Source organism: Galeopterus variegatus, unplaced genomic scaffold (genome assembly GCF_000696425.1).
Source record: "Galeopterus variegatus unplaced genomic scaffold, G_variegatus-3.0.2 Scaffold5158, whole genome shotgun sequence".
Classification (NCBI taxonomy): domain Eukaryota; kingdom Metazoa; phylum Chordata; class Mammalia; order Dermoptera; family Cynocephalidae; genus Galeopterus; species Galeopterus variegatus.
The window spans coordinates 795-13,529 of record NW_007731269.1 but is presented as its reverse complement, the minus strand read 5'-3'; the positions used below and the strand labels follow the sequence as shown (position 1 = coordinate 13,529).

At 38.0% G+C, this 12,735-nt stretch overlaps 1 protein-coding gene across 1 annotated transcript; it reads left to right on the top strand.

Annotated features, from left to right (window-relative positions):
- Nucleotides 1–4,700: 4,700 nt before the first annotated feature.
- Nucleotides 4,701–5,858, top strand: SPZ1 (spermatogenic leucine zipper 1). The gene has a single exon (XM_008589019.1). It carries the CDS (start codon nt 4,701–4,703, stop codon nt 5,856–5,858), a length of 1,158 nt encoding a protein of 385 aa, XP_008587241.1.
- The last annotated feature ends 6,877 nt before the right edge of the window (nt 5,859–12,735 follow it).

Here is a 12,735-nt window from a genome sequence, read left to right as displayed (position 1 = left end):
TAGAACTTATCAGGTATTTTTAAAAATTCTTCCACAGCCTCCTGATTTACAGAACCTCCTCCTCCAGCAACTTCAACTAAGCAGCAGACTTGGACTCTAATCCCAGCTCTCATCACAAACAGCTATAACTTTGGGCAAGTATCTTAAAATCTATAATCCCAAACTCTGAAAAAAATGACTGTGGATGAGAATATCTCTAAGGTTTCACTCATTCTAGAGTTCACATATTATGCGGCCAAAAAAAAAAAAGTTTATAATGTATAGTAATTATTTTTAAAAGTTTATAATGTACACTAATTTTAAAGCCCACGGCACCACCTGGTGGTCAAAGAGAAGAGGACATGCCAAGGACAAAGGATACTTTGAATAAAAATTTCAGTTTTCAGACAATTTCCTCTCTAAACTGTCTACATACAAGTGCACTACTACATCTAAAATCATCATACAAATCACAATGCTTAGAATCACACCCGGCATATAATCCCTTGTGACTATAACGACTCTAAGCCTTGAATAGTTATCACCATTCAGCCATTATTCCTTGGCTAAAAAAAACTATTAAACAATTACATAAAATAAAAACATGTTTTATCACACCAGGAAATTTTCATCATATCAAAATTATTCATACATACTTGAGCAAGAAAATAAATGATAGTTTGCTATTATAACCCAAAGAATAGAATAGATATCTATGACTCTATACTCACATAAACGCTTAGATGAATGAATAAATAAGTAAATATAGGAAAAAAGACAGCTCTTTATTACCAAATGATTCAAATTAATAAATATAAAAGGAGTGAAGGGTAATAGAAAACTACATTAGAGCACCACTGTAATAATGTTGCATAAGGGCTAGCTGGTTAGCTCAGTTTTGTGCTATCATTCTGTTTGAGGTACAATGTGGTCGACATCTGTTGGTTTTGCTTGACAGACACTCATTCCCCTATTTTCTGATAACAGCACCCCCAGTATGCCACTGAGTCAGTCCTGATTCAGTCCTCTCCTTGATTGAGTCCACAGGCTGACCTGCCCCAAAATTCTATGTGCCCATGACCCAACCCAGGCCCACCAATGGTTTCCTTGGCACTTTTTCTGGGACTATTAAGGAAGGAGAATTTTTTTTTTCCTCTGGAGTTGTTAAATTTGTAGGACATAAGCCTGGAGATGCCTGGGGCCACCATGTAGACAGAATTCTAAGAATGAAGGCACAGTGTGAGAGAGACAACTCAGAAACGGTGAGGTGAAGCTCTAGTTATACGGCTTGAGCGCCTGAGTCCAGCTATGCCAAAAGCCAGCTACTCCTAGACTTTTAAGTTATATGAGCCAATGACATTGTCAACCTCCTACCCCACCTCAGTTCATTTGGCTTAAGCCAGTTTGAGTTTAGTCTTGTCATTTGGCACCAAATAATCATGAGTAACACAATCTATAGTTTGATATCCATTTTGAAATTCAAATGCATTGAAGAAGAGCATAAAATTTTATATTTTTGTAAAGGTAAACCTTTGAAAAAAGGTTTTCAAAACATAAAAATTTGATGTAAGTTTTCTAATATGTTCTTTTCTTTTTCTTTTTCTTTTTTTTTTTTTTCTGGCAGCTGGCAGGTATGGGAATCCAAAGCCTTGATCTTGGTACTATCAATACCACTTTCTAATTAACTGAACTAACTAGCTAGCCCCTCTTTAATAATTTTATAAACAGCTTTTTGCTCCTTTTACATTTTTTAAGTCATTAAATTATGGGAAACTTAGTAGATAGAAATAGTAAGACAATTCAAATATGCTGAACTGCCATGGTTATTCACTGGGAATACGGGTCAATAAAGAAAAGAGGACCACTCTAGTTGTCTTTCAGTACCAATATACCTTTCAGCATCTACATTAAACTCAAATTTCAGTAAAATTAACAGAAATATTAATTGGAATTCATTATAGTTGTAAGGAGAAAAGAAATATTTAAATCCCTTTTTTTAGTTTTTGATTTTTATTAGCATATTCATTGTTACAAATCATACTTATTCTTTATGCCCCTTATCCAATCTTCCATCTGATAGATTAACTGTCCCTCTGTTGGTGTGTAGCCTAGATGACCTGTCCAGTACTGAGACCAGTGTGATCATGTCCTCCCCTATCGTCATAAATCAGATGCTTCTTCTATTACTCTGGAGTGTGCTTTGTGGAGAGAGAGGACCTCTTCTTCTTCTTTTTTTTTTTTTTTTTCTGGTCTCCTCTTGTGCCTCCCCCTGAGTCAGTGCAGTTGAGAGTCTGTCGTGCCATCTGCACGGTGGCTGTGACTGCTGCTATAGACACAAGCAGCTTTCACAGCAGCCATGGCAGTTGCAGTGGCTATGGTGGGTTACCCATGTGAAAATGGTGTTTTTCTTGTGCTCTTTACCTGATTGCAGCTGGGTTCAGTTTCCCCCGGCCCTAAATCCCTTTTTAATTCAAGGAAAAAAATTATCTTGGTATCTTGACCAAGGTACGTTCAAACCAGTTTCCATTAAAAAAAAAAAAAAAAATCAAGACAAGGGTAATATTAGATTTATGTCCAACACCATCAAAAAGCTGCAAGCACAAGAAGAAAATAGAGACTGCATTTTCTAAAAAAAAAAAAAAATCAAGACAAGGGTAATATTATATTTATGTCCAACACCATCAAAAAGCTGCAAGCACAAGAAGAAAATAGAGACTGCATTTTCTTTTCAAGTGTCCACTGTCCATACATGAACAGTGATAATCTATCAGGCCAAAAACAAAATATCAATCAATTTCAAAAGGTGGGAATATTACAGACATGTTCTGATCACAGTGCAATAAAGCTAGAAATTAATTACTAAATCAGAAAAAAATTTCCCTTGTCCTGGAAATTAAAAAGCTCTCTTAAATGATGCTTGAGTCAAAGGGGAAGTAACAACCAAAGCTGAACCTCAGGAGACAGAATTAATGCATTAGGGAAATTGCTAGTGTTTGAGCTGTCATTGTAGGAATTAGAACAGGTGCTCCTTCTGCGGGTAAAAAGACCAACACTGCTGCTCTGTGGATGGTCAGTGACGACAGCCCTGAGCCCACCTGACAGAAGGATAAGCCTGAGGCCCAAGGAAACAGAAGCCAAAGGGAGTTGGTAGCTGTGAGAAAGAAAAAAATACATTTCTCTACTCTAAGGGGAAAAAAATTGAGTTTGAGTTTTCCATTAAGATTGGAAGCAAACTTCTATTTAGGAAAGTGCTTGCTAGCAAGATTTCGAAGGCCAAGAAGATGTCAAACAAGGAAACTTCTTTGACCGAACTTAATATTCTCCAACCAACTGAGCTAACAGGCCAGCTGAATGTAATATTCTCAATATCCTGACTCCTAAAGACAAAAAAGAATGCACTAGGTTTAATAAACTTCAGTACTTTTCTATAACCCACTACAGGACTTAACTGTTTCAAATGCTTTGGGTAAATTATGCCATTTCAACAAATTATTGTGAAAAGTAATGATTAAAGTTTTATATCACTTGATGTACATGATTCAGTAGTAAGCTTACTAAGCCTGGCTTAAAGGATGCCTGTATTCAAAGCCAAGAAAAGTCCCAATTTGTAATTGTATTGTTAAAGACCCATTCAGAGAGTCTTGTCTTACTGCAGTAGGATATTTTCGAATGGAGCAATTCCTGACATTATTTCCCTAAAATCACAAAAAGATGCATCACTTTTGGGTTCTATTTTGTATGGATAACTTTCTTTTATAGTAGCATCTTTCCTAGAACGGGAGCAATAAGGTCTCCAGGTGGTGTGAAGAATGGAGGCCTCCTATGGGTCAAATATGTCCCCCCAAAGTTCATGTAGGGGAAACTTGATCTCCATTGTAACAGTGCTAAGAAAGTGGGAAATCCTTTCGTGGTATTTAAAAGGTAGGGACTTTCAGAGGTGATTAGATTGTGAGGACTGTGCCCTTGTGAACGGATTGATCCATTGACGGAGTAACGGGCACAGTTCTGATGGCTTTAGAAGGAGGGAGAGGGAGAAGGTTAGCTCTCTTGCTCAGCCCATTCTCATCATGTGATCCCTGAGCTGCTGTGGAGAGTCACCACCAAGAAAAAGCCCCTCACCACGTGTTCCCTGGACTTTCCAGCTTCCAAAACTATAATAAATTTTATTTTTTCATAAATTACCCAGTTTGGGGTATTCTGTTATAAGCAACAGAAATGGGCTAATACAGAGCCTCACCTGGGAGGGCTTCTCTAAGCCATGCCTTTAGGTGGGGTCATGGGGGGTAGGGGTGAGGTAAAAATGAGATGAATCAAAACTTAGAAAAGTAAGGAGAGAAGGACTGTTGTAGAGATCTTTCTGGGGTAAGGAGTAGAGGTAGCTCAAGGTTGATTTTGATCCATTGTCACACAAAGGAGACAGAAGCTGGGGATATGCCACAATGGTGCAGTGACAGAATAAAGGCCTGGTTGCTAGGATCAGGGAATAAACACCAGAAGCCTAGAGGAAGAGAGATGGAGCCTCAGCTCCTGGTCCCCTTTCCCCCTTCCCTCACCTCCCCCCAGACTATTTGAAATGCTGCCTTCCGCCTAACTTCATCTCCCCAGTGTCGATCCTTATCTTTGGACTTCTGTGTGGTTCCACATTCTCCACCCATTTGCACAAAGGACTGTCACCTGTCCTTCCTGGAGTCTCCAAGGTTTTCTGCTTTCCTCATGGCCTGATGGCCAGCCCTGCTAGCACAGCTGAAATACCGACCTTCTCCAAAACCCTTGACCCTACTCCTGCTGCTCATCAAGAGTCTTTGGACCCTAGGATTATCGTTGCCTTATTCGAAATTGGATCACTTCCCCCTCTCTGCTGGGACTCTCTCCCATCCCCAAAGAATAGTAGCCATCAAGTAACAGAACAAGATACTGCACAGAAGTTTGAAAATCTCTTAAAGGAAATTAAAGATATTCTTAAAAATGTAGCAGGTTTTGGAGAGCAGATCACAGAAGCAAAAGAATCTTTTGAGGAAATCTATATTTCTGGGGATGTGTCAGAACTTAAAGAAAAAATCAGAGAACTAGGCAAAATAAATAAAATGCTATTGAAAAACGTGCTTATTAGTTTAGACCCAGAGAAAGAACAGAATGCAAAGAAACAGAAGATGTCTGGAAAACATCTAGAAAACCAGAATTCCAAGAACATGGAAGTTCTCAGAAAGGATGTGGTAAATCATTCAGAAGAAAAAAGAGCTCCTAATGAAACTCAACTAAATGAGGAAAAAGCAAAATATGGATTTCTTCCTGTTCAAGAAGAAAGTATTAAACTTAGAAACAACATGGAGCAGTTACTACAGGAAGCAGAACACTGGAGTAAACAACATACTGAGCTCAGTGAACTAATAAAATTGTATCAGAAATCACAGAAAGACGCACAAGAAACTCTTGAAAATAATGGAGATTATTTCCAAACCCAACCAAATAATGAAGTGTCAGGTAGGCACGAGCTGGAGGAACAGGTGAGGAAATTGAGCCATGACACCTACTCGCTGCATCTGATTGCAGCTTTGCTGGAGAATGAATGCCAAATCCTACAGCAGAGAGTAGAGATTCTCAAGGAACTCCAGCATCAAAAAGAGCAGACTCTGCAAGAGAAGCCAATTCAGATAAACTACGAACAGAACAAGAAAGAGCAGGAGCCATCAGAAGCAGAGAAAGCAGAAAATTATAAGCAGAGCATACAAGAAACGGAGGGTACATTTCAGAAAAAAGACGGATTCTATAGAAGCCTGGATGCTTGTCTTAATAAGAAAGCTCGTAATAACTGGTTCAATACTCGTATTGCAAGAAGAGCTCGTATGGGCAAAAAGAGACCATCCAGCAGCCTAAGATAGAAAATACCAAAAGCAGAAGAAAAGGTGAATATTTTAAAAACTACATCTAATACATCCAAATTCAGGCACGATCAATCATCAAACCTTGGATAGATCTGCTGGTTCAACCAGGAAAGACAGAATAAGGAGATTAACACTTACATTTAACACTTACATCATGCATTACCTCAGTAGTTATGTAAGTTTTATCCTTAATGGTCACCTTTACAATCTTCTTGTTTTTTTGTCACTATTAGATAGAGATCCTATGACACTTAAAACAAGAGTGAGAAGTTACAGGTCCAATTAACTAAAATTTAAATAAAAACCAGAATACAAAGTACTTTTTTTCTTTATTTAATCATCACCTGGAGGTGGGAGGATTTCTGAGGCGGGGGGAAGTATGTAATGCTTTAATTGTGACCTTTTAAAGTTCTCTCTCTCTCTCTCTTTATTTAGTTAGTTAGTTAGTTAGTTCATTTTTTGGTGGCTGGCTGGTACAGAGATCCAAACCCTTGACCCTCTTTATTTAGTTAGTTAGTTAGTTAGTTCATTTTTTGGTGGCTGGCTGGTACAGAGATCCAAACCCTTGACCTTGGTGTTACAACACCGCACTCCAACTAAGTGAGCTAACTGGCCAGACTAAAGCTCTTTTTCTAAATGCATGTTTCCTTCTCCTATGATACTCATACACTGAAGTGTGGGATGTTGTGGAGTTAAAAAAAAAAGTCAATAAACTACCCCTAAATAGTTTTTCTCTTCTCATAAATCTCCTTACCCACTGGCTCTCTTCATAGTATTCTACCCTTGCTCCTCAACTAGGAAACTGTAGGCATATTGGGCAGCAAAGGCCCTTGGGGAAGGACTCAACTTGTTTAGAAGAATAGAGGTGTATCTCGGTTTTGTTCCTTGCTAGAAAATTCCTCCCATTCCTCTAGGTGGGGACAGTAGAGTTACCCAGGGGAAAAAGCAATATCTTTAGTTAGGGGAGCTGGACTTCTGATTCCAGCAAAAAATGGAGCAGATGCATTTCCCCTTATTCTTCCCGTTAAGTAAGCTGAAAACCCTGGACGTTATGTACAAAACAAGCACAAGAAGACTCTGAAAGGTGGAGAGAAGGTGGTGGACTGGCCAGGGACCCTGATCCTTAAGGAACAACATGGTGTTAAGTTCTCTGGGTTTTCTTTTTGCCTCTTATATATCCTGAGCTGTGTGCTTGTGGAGCCCACAACCCAAAAATGCCAATGCATGTAGACAAAAAAAAAGATCCCTATTAAGCCTGCTTTCTCTTGCCAAAAGATAAGGAAAGGGACAGTTTGGCAAGACAGAAACCTCTTGACAAAAACTGCCCTAATCCAGCCAAATTGCATGGAAAAAACCACATCTCCATCCCCATCCCAATTAGCAAATACTGAGTGGAGAGCTTAGACTTTCACACTTTCCTGGTGGTAATGAGGCATTCCTTCTCCCCTCTTCTGGGATGGTGAACAGGAGGCATAATGGGGAGCCTGAAGTTCCACCCTCTACCTGGTGATAACAAGGTATTCTTCCGTCTTCTCCCCACCCTGCTCAGTGTAGTGGAATGTCCATGGAAGCCACATGGGCAGCCTAGATTTCTACCTTTTCCCTGGCTGGCACAGCATCAGCAGAGGCCTACTCCAACAAAAGATTTAATAAGACCCAGGGTCTCATACCATGATGCCCAAAATGTACAGGGTATAACAGAATAATCACTCATCATATCAAGAATCAGGAAAATCTCAACTTGAACGAGAAAAGACAATTAGCAGATGCCAACAATGGGATGACAAAGATATTGGAATTATCTGGCAAAGATTTTTAAAAAGTCTTTATAAAAATACTTCACCAAATTCTATCTGTTGGAACAGCCTATTTGGTCACATAATTAATCCTCAATTTTTCCTCACTGAAGAAAATGAGTGATCCCTTTATTTTATTTTTTTGGTGGCTGACCATTATGGGGATCCACACCCTTGAGCTTGGTCTTATAACCCCATGCTCTGAGCAACTGAGCTAACCAACTAGCCCCTTCAGTGATCCCTTTAGCCTTAGACTTTGTTCTATTCCATTTCCTAACAGGAATTTCACAAAGGAGATGCTCAACAAGTGAGTGAAATGAGGAACTAATACATGGCTGAGTCAAACAAACATTTCTTGTGTGTGTGTGTGTGTGTATATATATATATATATATATATATTTACACACATACACATACACACACACACACATATATATACACATTTTTTTTTTTAAAGATGACCAGTAAGGGGATCTGAACCCATGGCCTTGGTGTTATCAGCACCACACTCTCCCAAGTGAGTCATGGGCTGGCCCTAACACTTGTATTTTAGCTTGTTCTTGTGCATTGCCTGAACAAATTCTGTCAGTATCTCTTATCTGTCATGTTAAGTGGCTAATTCTCCAGTTCCTAAACCAAGGCAACCCAGTACCACAATGAACTCACAAGAAAACTGCAAGATTTTTAAAGCTTTGGGAATAGCACAGCAATATGTAACATCTGTTGCTTACCACACAAACTAGAGGTAGTTCATGGTTTTAACACTGGAGTGCACATAGCATCACTCCAGAAGTAAAATTTTCCATTGATGATAACTCAGTTACATGGCCTCATCTATCTGAAAGTGATTGAGAAATGAGGTCCTTTGCTGGGCAACTAGGTCCTCAGACAGAAGGATGAATTAATTAGGATTGGCTGGGGTGTAGAGAAAATATTTTTGTGTTTCTGCACGGTTAGGGCTTTCAGAGCAAATTTTATGGAAACTAGAGAACCTGGACTAAAAGCAAGCTCTGGAAGGTTGTTTAAATGTATAGATAGTGAGAACTCAAGATGTTTACCTAGTTTCAGAGATGTGTGTTTACAGTTCAAGTTGGAATGAAGCCTAGGACCTCAGAGACAGCTCTGGGCTGCAAAGCTGGAGATGCTTGGTTTATCTGGTCTCTGGAAAGATTTATTTACATTCTAAAAGGGTTGGAGTGAGAACCCAGGATCCTTTCCATCTTGCCTTCCAGGAGCAGAAGTTGTTGTTTTTCCTACTTTTAGAAGAAAGAAGGACAGCTGCCTTTCTCTATTACAAATGCCCACATTCGTTTTCTCGAAATTTCTTCCTTACTGTACAAACCCATTACATGAAAGGTAACACATCTGGCTCTCATCACATCTCCCCAGGGGTAAGAACTGGAAAAAGGAGATCCAGTATAATTATTATTATGTCATAGCGATCTGTCTCTGATCTAAAAACCTCATATGTGCAATCAGGACAAAATAAATATAAATATTAAAAACCCAACAAAGATAATCACAATCTCCACCACAGGTTCTGTTAGGAAGGTAGCATAGGGTATAAGAGATTTTCATATGAGAGAAGTACTGAAAACACAACCTGAATTACTGCTCTCTCCTCCATAAACCAACATTTCTTTCTCATGTTCAGAATATGTCTCACTTTATAAATAATCTAACAGCCAACATTTTCCTGTTACAGCCCTTAATAAAAGGAAAAGAGTTTTCCACACTTCGAGTAGTATTGGGGGTACTGAAAGTATCACACATTTCTTTCCATCTGTCTTTCCCTGAAATCCACACTATTTTATTTTCCAGCCATCTAGATTAATATAGTACTGTGCAGTTCATTTATACTCTTTACCAGGTATATGGTTCATGTTACCAAGAACAAAATTGTTGTTAAAAAAATTATTTTTAATTAAGCTTTAAATACAGCAGGAAATCTCTGCTATACCAGATCCTCTAAATTTGGCATTGGCTTTAATGTTTTTTATGTGTAATGAAATTGTTCTCCTACCACAAGGTTGTATTTGTATTTTTATTCAACTCCAAAACAAGTGAATGAGAATTTCTAAAACCAAGGCATTCTTAAAGGTGATTCATGTGGGTATTAATGTATAATAATTTGCTAAACTCCTTCAACTATTTCCAAATTTATTTGGAGTGGTATCATGGCATTTCATATCTGGAAGGATCTTTAGGCCATCACTTGCAGACAGTGAAACAGAAGCCAAGGTGTGAAATCAGTAAAAATCTGGAACAAGAATCAGTATTGATCCTGCTGGTTGGTTAGCTCAGTTAGTTAGAGCACGGTGTTATAACACCAAGGTCAAGGGTTCAGATCCCTGTACCAGCCAGCTGCTGGGGAAAAGGAAAAAAAAAAAAAGAATCAGCATTGATTAACTACTATTCCAGTGTTCTTTTTTTTTTTCCCTAAATTACCATCAATTTCCAACTTATTTGTTGTCTTCTATGCCATATTGTTATGCTCAAAAACACAACTAAATGCCATACACTGGGGCCAGCCACGTGGCTCACTGGGGAGAGTGTGGTGCTGGTAGCGCTGAGGCCGCAGGTTCGGATCCTATATGGGGATGGCCCGTGTGCTCACTGGCTGAGGGTGGTGCGGGCGACACTCGACACCATGCGGAGGGTTGCGATCCCTTTACCTGTCAAAGAAAAAAAAAATGCCATATACTAGTGGACACTGAAATGTAGTATCATCACATTGTAATCCTTATTATGAGAAGGACTATTTTGGTTTGTGTTCATTCCCTTATAGGCCCATTTATGTGCTAAGAATAGTCGATGTTATAATCTGTATTTTCTTATAGTTATTTTATTATTTTTATAAATAATACATTTAAATAAAATATAAATTAAAAAATTTTAAGTTTATTTAAAGTTAACCTTTGAATTACAAAATCGTTTTTTCAATAATAATACCCAACAGAGAAATTTATTACAATTAATAACTGCATAATTAATCATTTCATAAACCTAATAAACACACGTGTTACCTAAAGTGTCAAGCTAAAAGGAATAGGAAGAACCTTGAGATTGCTTGACAATGTTCTCTGACAGTATTACACCCTCTCTTAGCTAATCTGACTTGAGCCAACAAGGCTGAGCTGGTCACAGGATTATCTCTGTTTCAGCATAGAATTACTCCACTAGGTGAGACTCTGCTTTGAAAGCAGGGCAATCATGAAATCGTTTTGTTATTGTTATTTTTATTTTTTTAATTGAAACAATTGATTGTACAAATCTGTGGGATACAAAATTGAATATCAATAACTGTGTCCAATAAGTAATGCTCAAATCAAGATAATTACTATATTTTATCATCACATGATATATTCATTTTTTGTGGCCCGTTACCAATTTCTCACCAGCCCCCCTCCCTCTCTCCCTTTCCCTCTTCTGGTGGCCTCAGTTCCATTCTCTCCTTTTGAAAGTTCAAGGCATTATTGTGATTGTTGTATTTTTCTATTTTTATTTTATTTTTTTTTAGCTCCCACTTATGAGTAAGGACATGCAGTATTTCTCTTTCTGTGCCTGGCTTAGTTCACGTAACATAATTTTCTCTGAGTTCATCCATGTTGCTTCAAATGGCAGAATTTCATTCCTTTTTATGGTAGAGTAGTATTCCATTGTGTTTATGTATATACCACATTTTCCTTATCCAGTTTCTGTTGATAGACATTTAGGTGGGTTCCATATCTTGGCTATTGTAAATAGAGCTACGATGAACATGGGAGTGCAGGTGTCCCTTTGACATGATGATTTCCGTTCCTTTGGGTATATACCCAGCAGTGGGATTGCTGGATTGTATGGCAGTTCTATCTGTAGTTTGAGAAACACCTATACTGTTTTCCATAATGGCTGCACTAATTTACAGTCCCACCAATGGTGTAGGAGGGTTCCTCTTTCTCTGCATTCTCATCAGCATTTGTTATTCTCTGTCTTTTTGATACTGGCCAGTCTGACATGAGATGATATCTCAGTGTGGTTTTGATTTGCATTTCCCTGATGCTTAGTAATGATGAGCATTTTTATGTGTGTCTACTGGCCATTTGTATACCTTCCATTGAGAAATGCATATTTACCATTGAGAGATCCATATTTAGGTCCTTTGCCCATTTTTTAATTGGGTTACTTGTTTTTTTGCTGTTAAGTTGTTTGATACCATTCAGAAATACCATTCAGAAATGCATATTTAGATCCTTTGCCCATTTTTTAATTGAGTTACTCATTTTTATGCTGTTAAGTTGTTTGAGTGCCTTATATATTCTGGATATTAATCCCTTGTCAGATGCATAGTTTGCAAATATTTTCTCCCCTTCTGTAGGTTGTCTTTTTGCTCTGTTAATTGTTTCTTTTGCTGTGCAGAAGCTTTTTAGTTTGATATAATCCCATTTGTTCATTTTTTCTTTTGTTGCCTGTGCTTTTAGGGTTCTACTCATAAGGTCTTTGCCCAGTCCTACTTCCTGAAGTGTTTCCCCTATGTTTTCTTTTAGGAGTTTTATAGTTTCAGGTATTATACTTAATTCTTTAATCCAGTTTGAGTTAATTTTGGTATATGGTGAAAGGTACAGGTCTAGTTTCATTCTTCTACATATGGATGTCCAGTTTTCCTAGCACCATTTGTTGAAAGAGGTAGTCTTTTCCCCAATGTATGTTTTTGTGCCTTTGGCAAAGATCAGTTGGCTGTAAGTACATGGTTTCACTTCTGGGTTCTCTATTCTGTTCCATTACTCTGAGTGTCTGCTTTTATGCCAGTACCATGCTGTTTTGGTTACTATGGCTTTATAATATAATTTGAAGACAGGTAGTGTTATGTCTCCAGCTTTTTTTGTTTTTGTTTTTTTGTTTTTTTGCTCAGGATTCTCTGGCTATTAGGGATCTTTTGTTGTTCCATATAACAAATTGTTGTTATATATACGTTATGTATTGTTGTTAAATATGTTGTTCCATATTTTTTCTATTTCTGTGAAGAATGACATTGGTATTTTGATAGGGACTGCATTGAATCTGTAGATTGCTTTGGGAAGTATGGACATTTTCACAAT

What these genes read in the sequence shown, in the direction of transcription:
- SPZ1 (XM_008589019.1), top strand. Translation starts at nt 4,701, where the DNA reads ATGGCCAGCCCTGCTAGCACAGCTGAAATACCGACCTTCTCCAAAACC.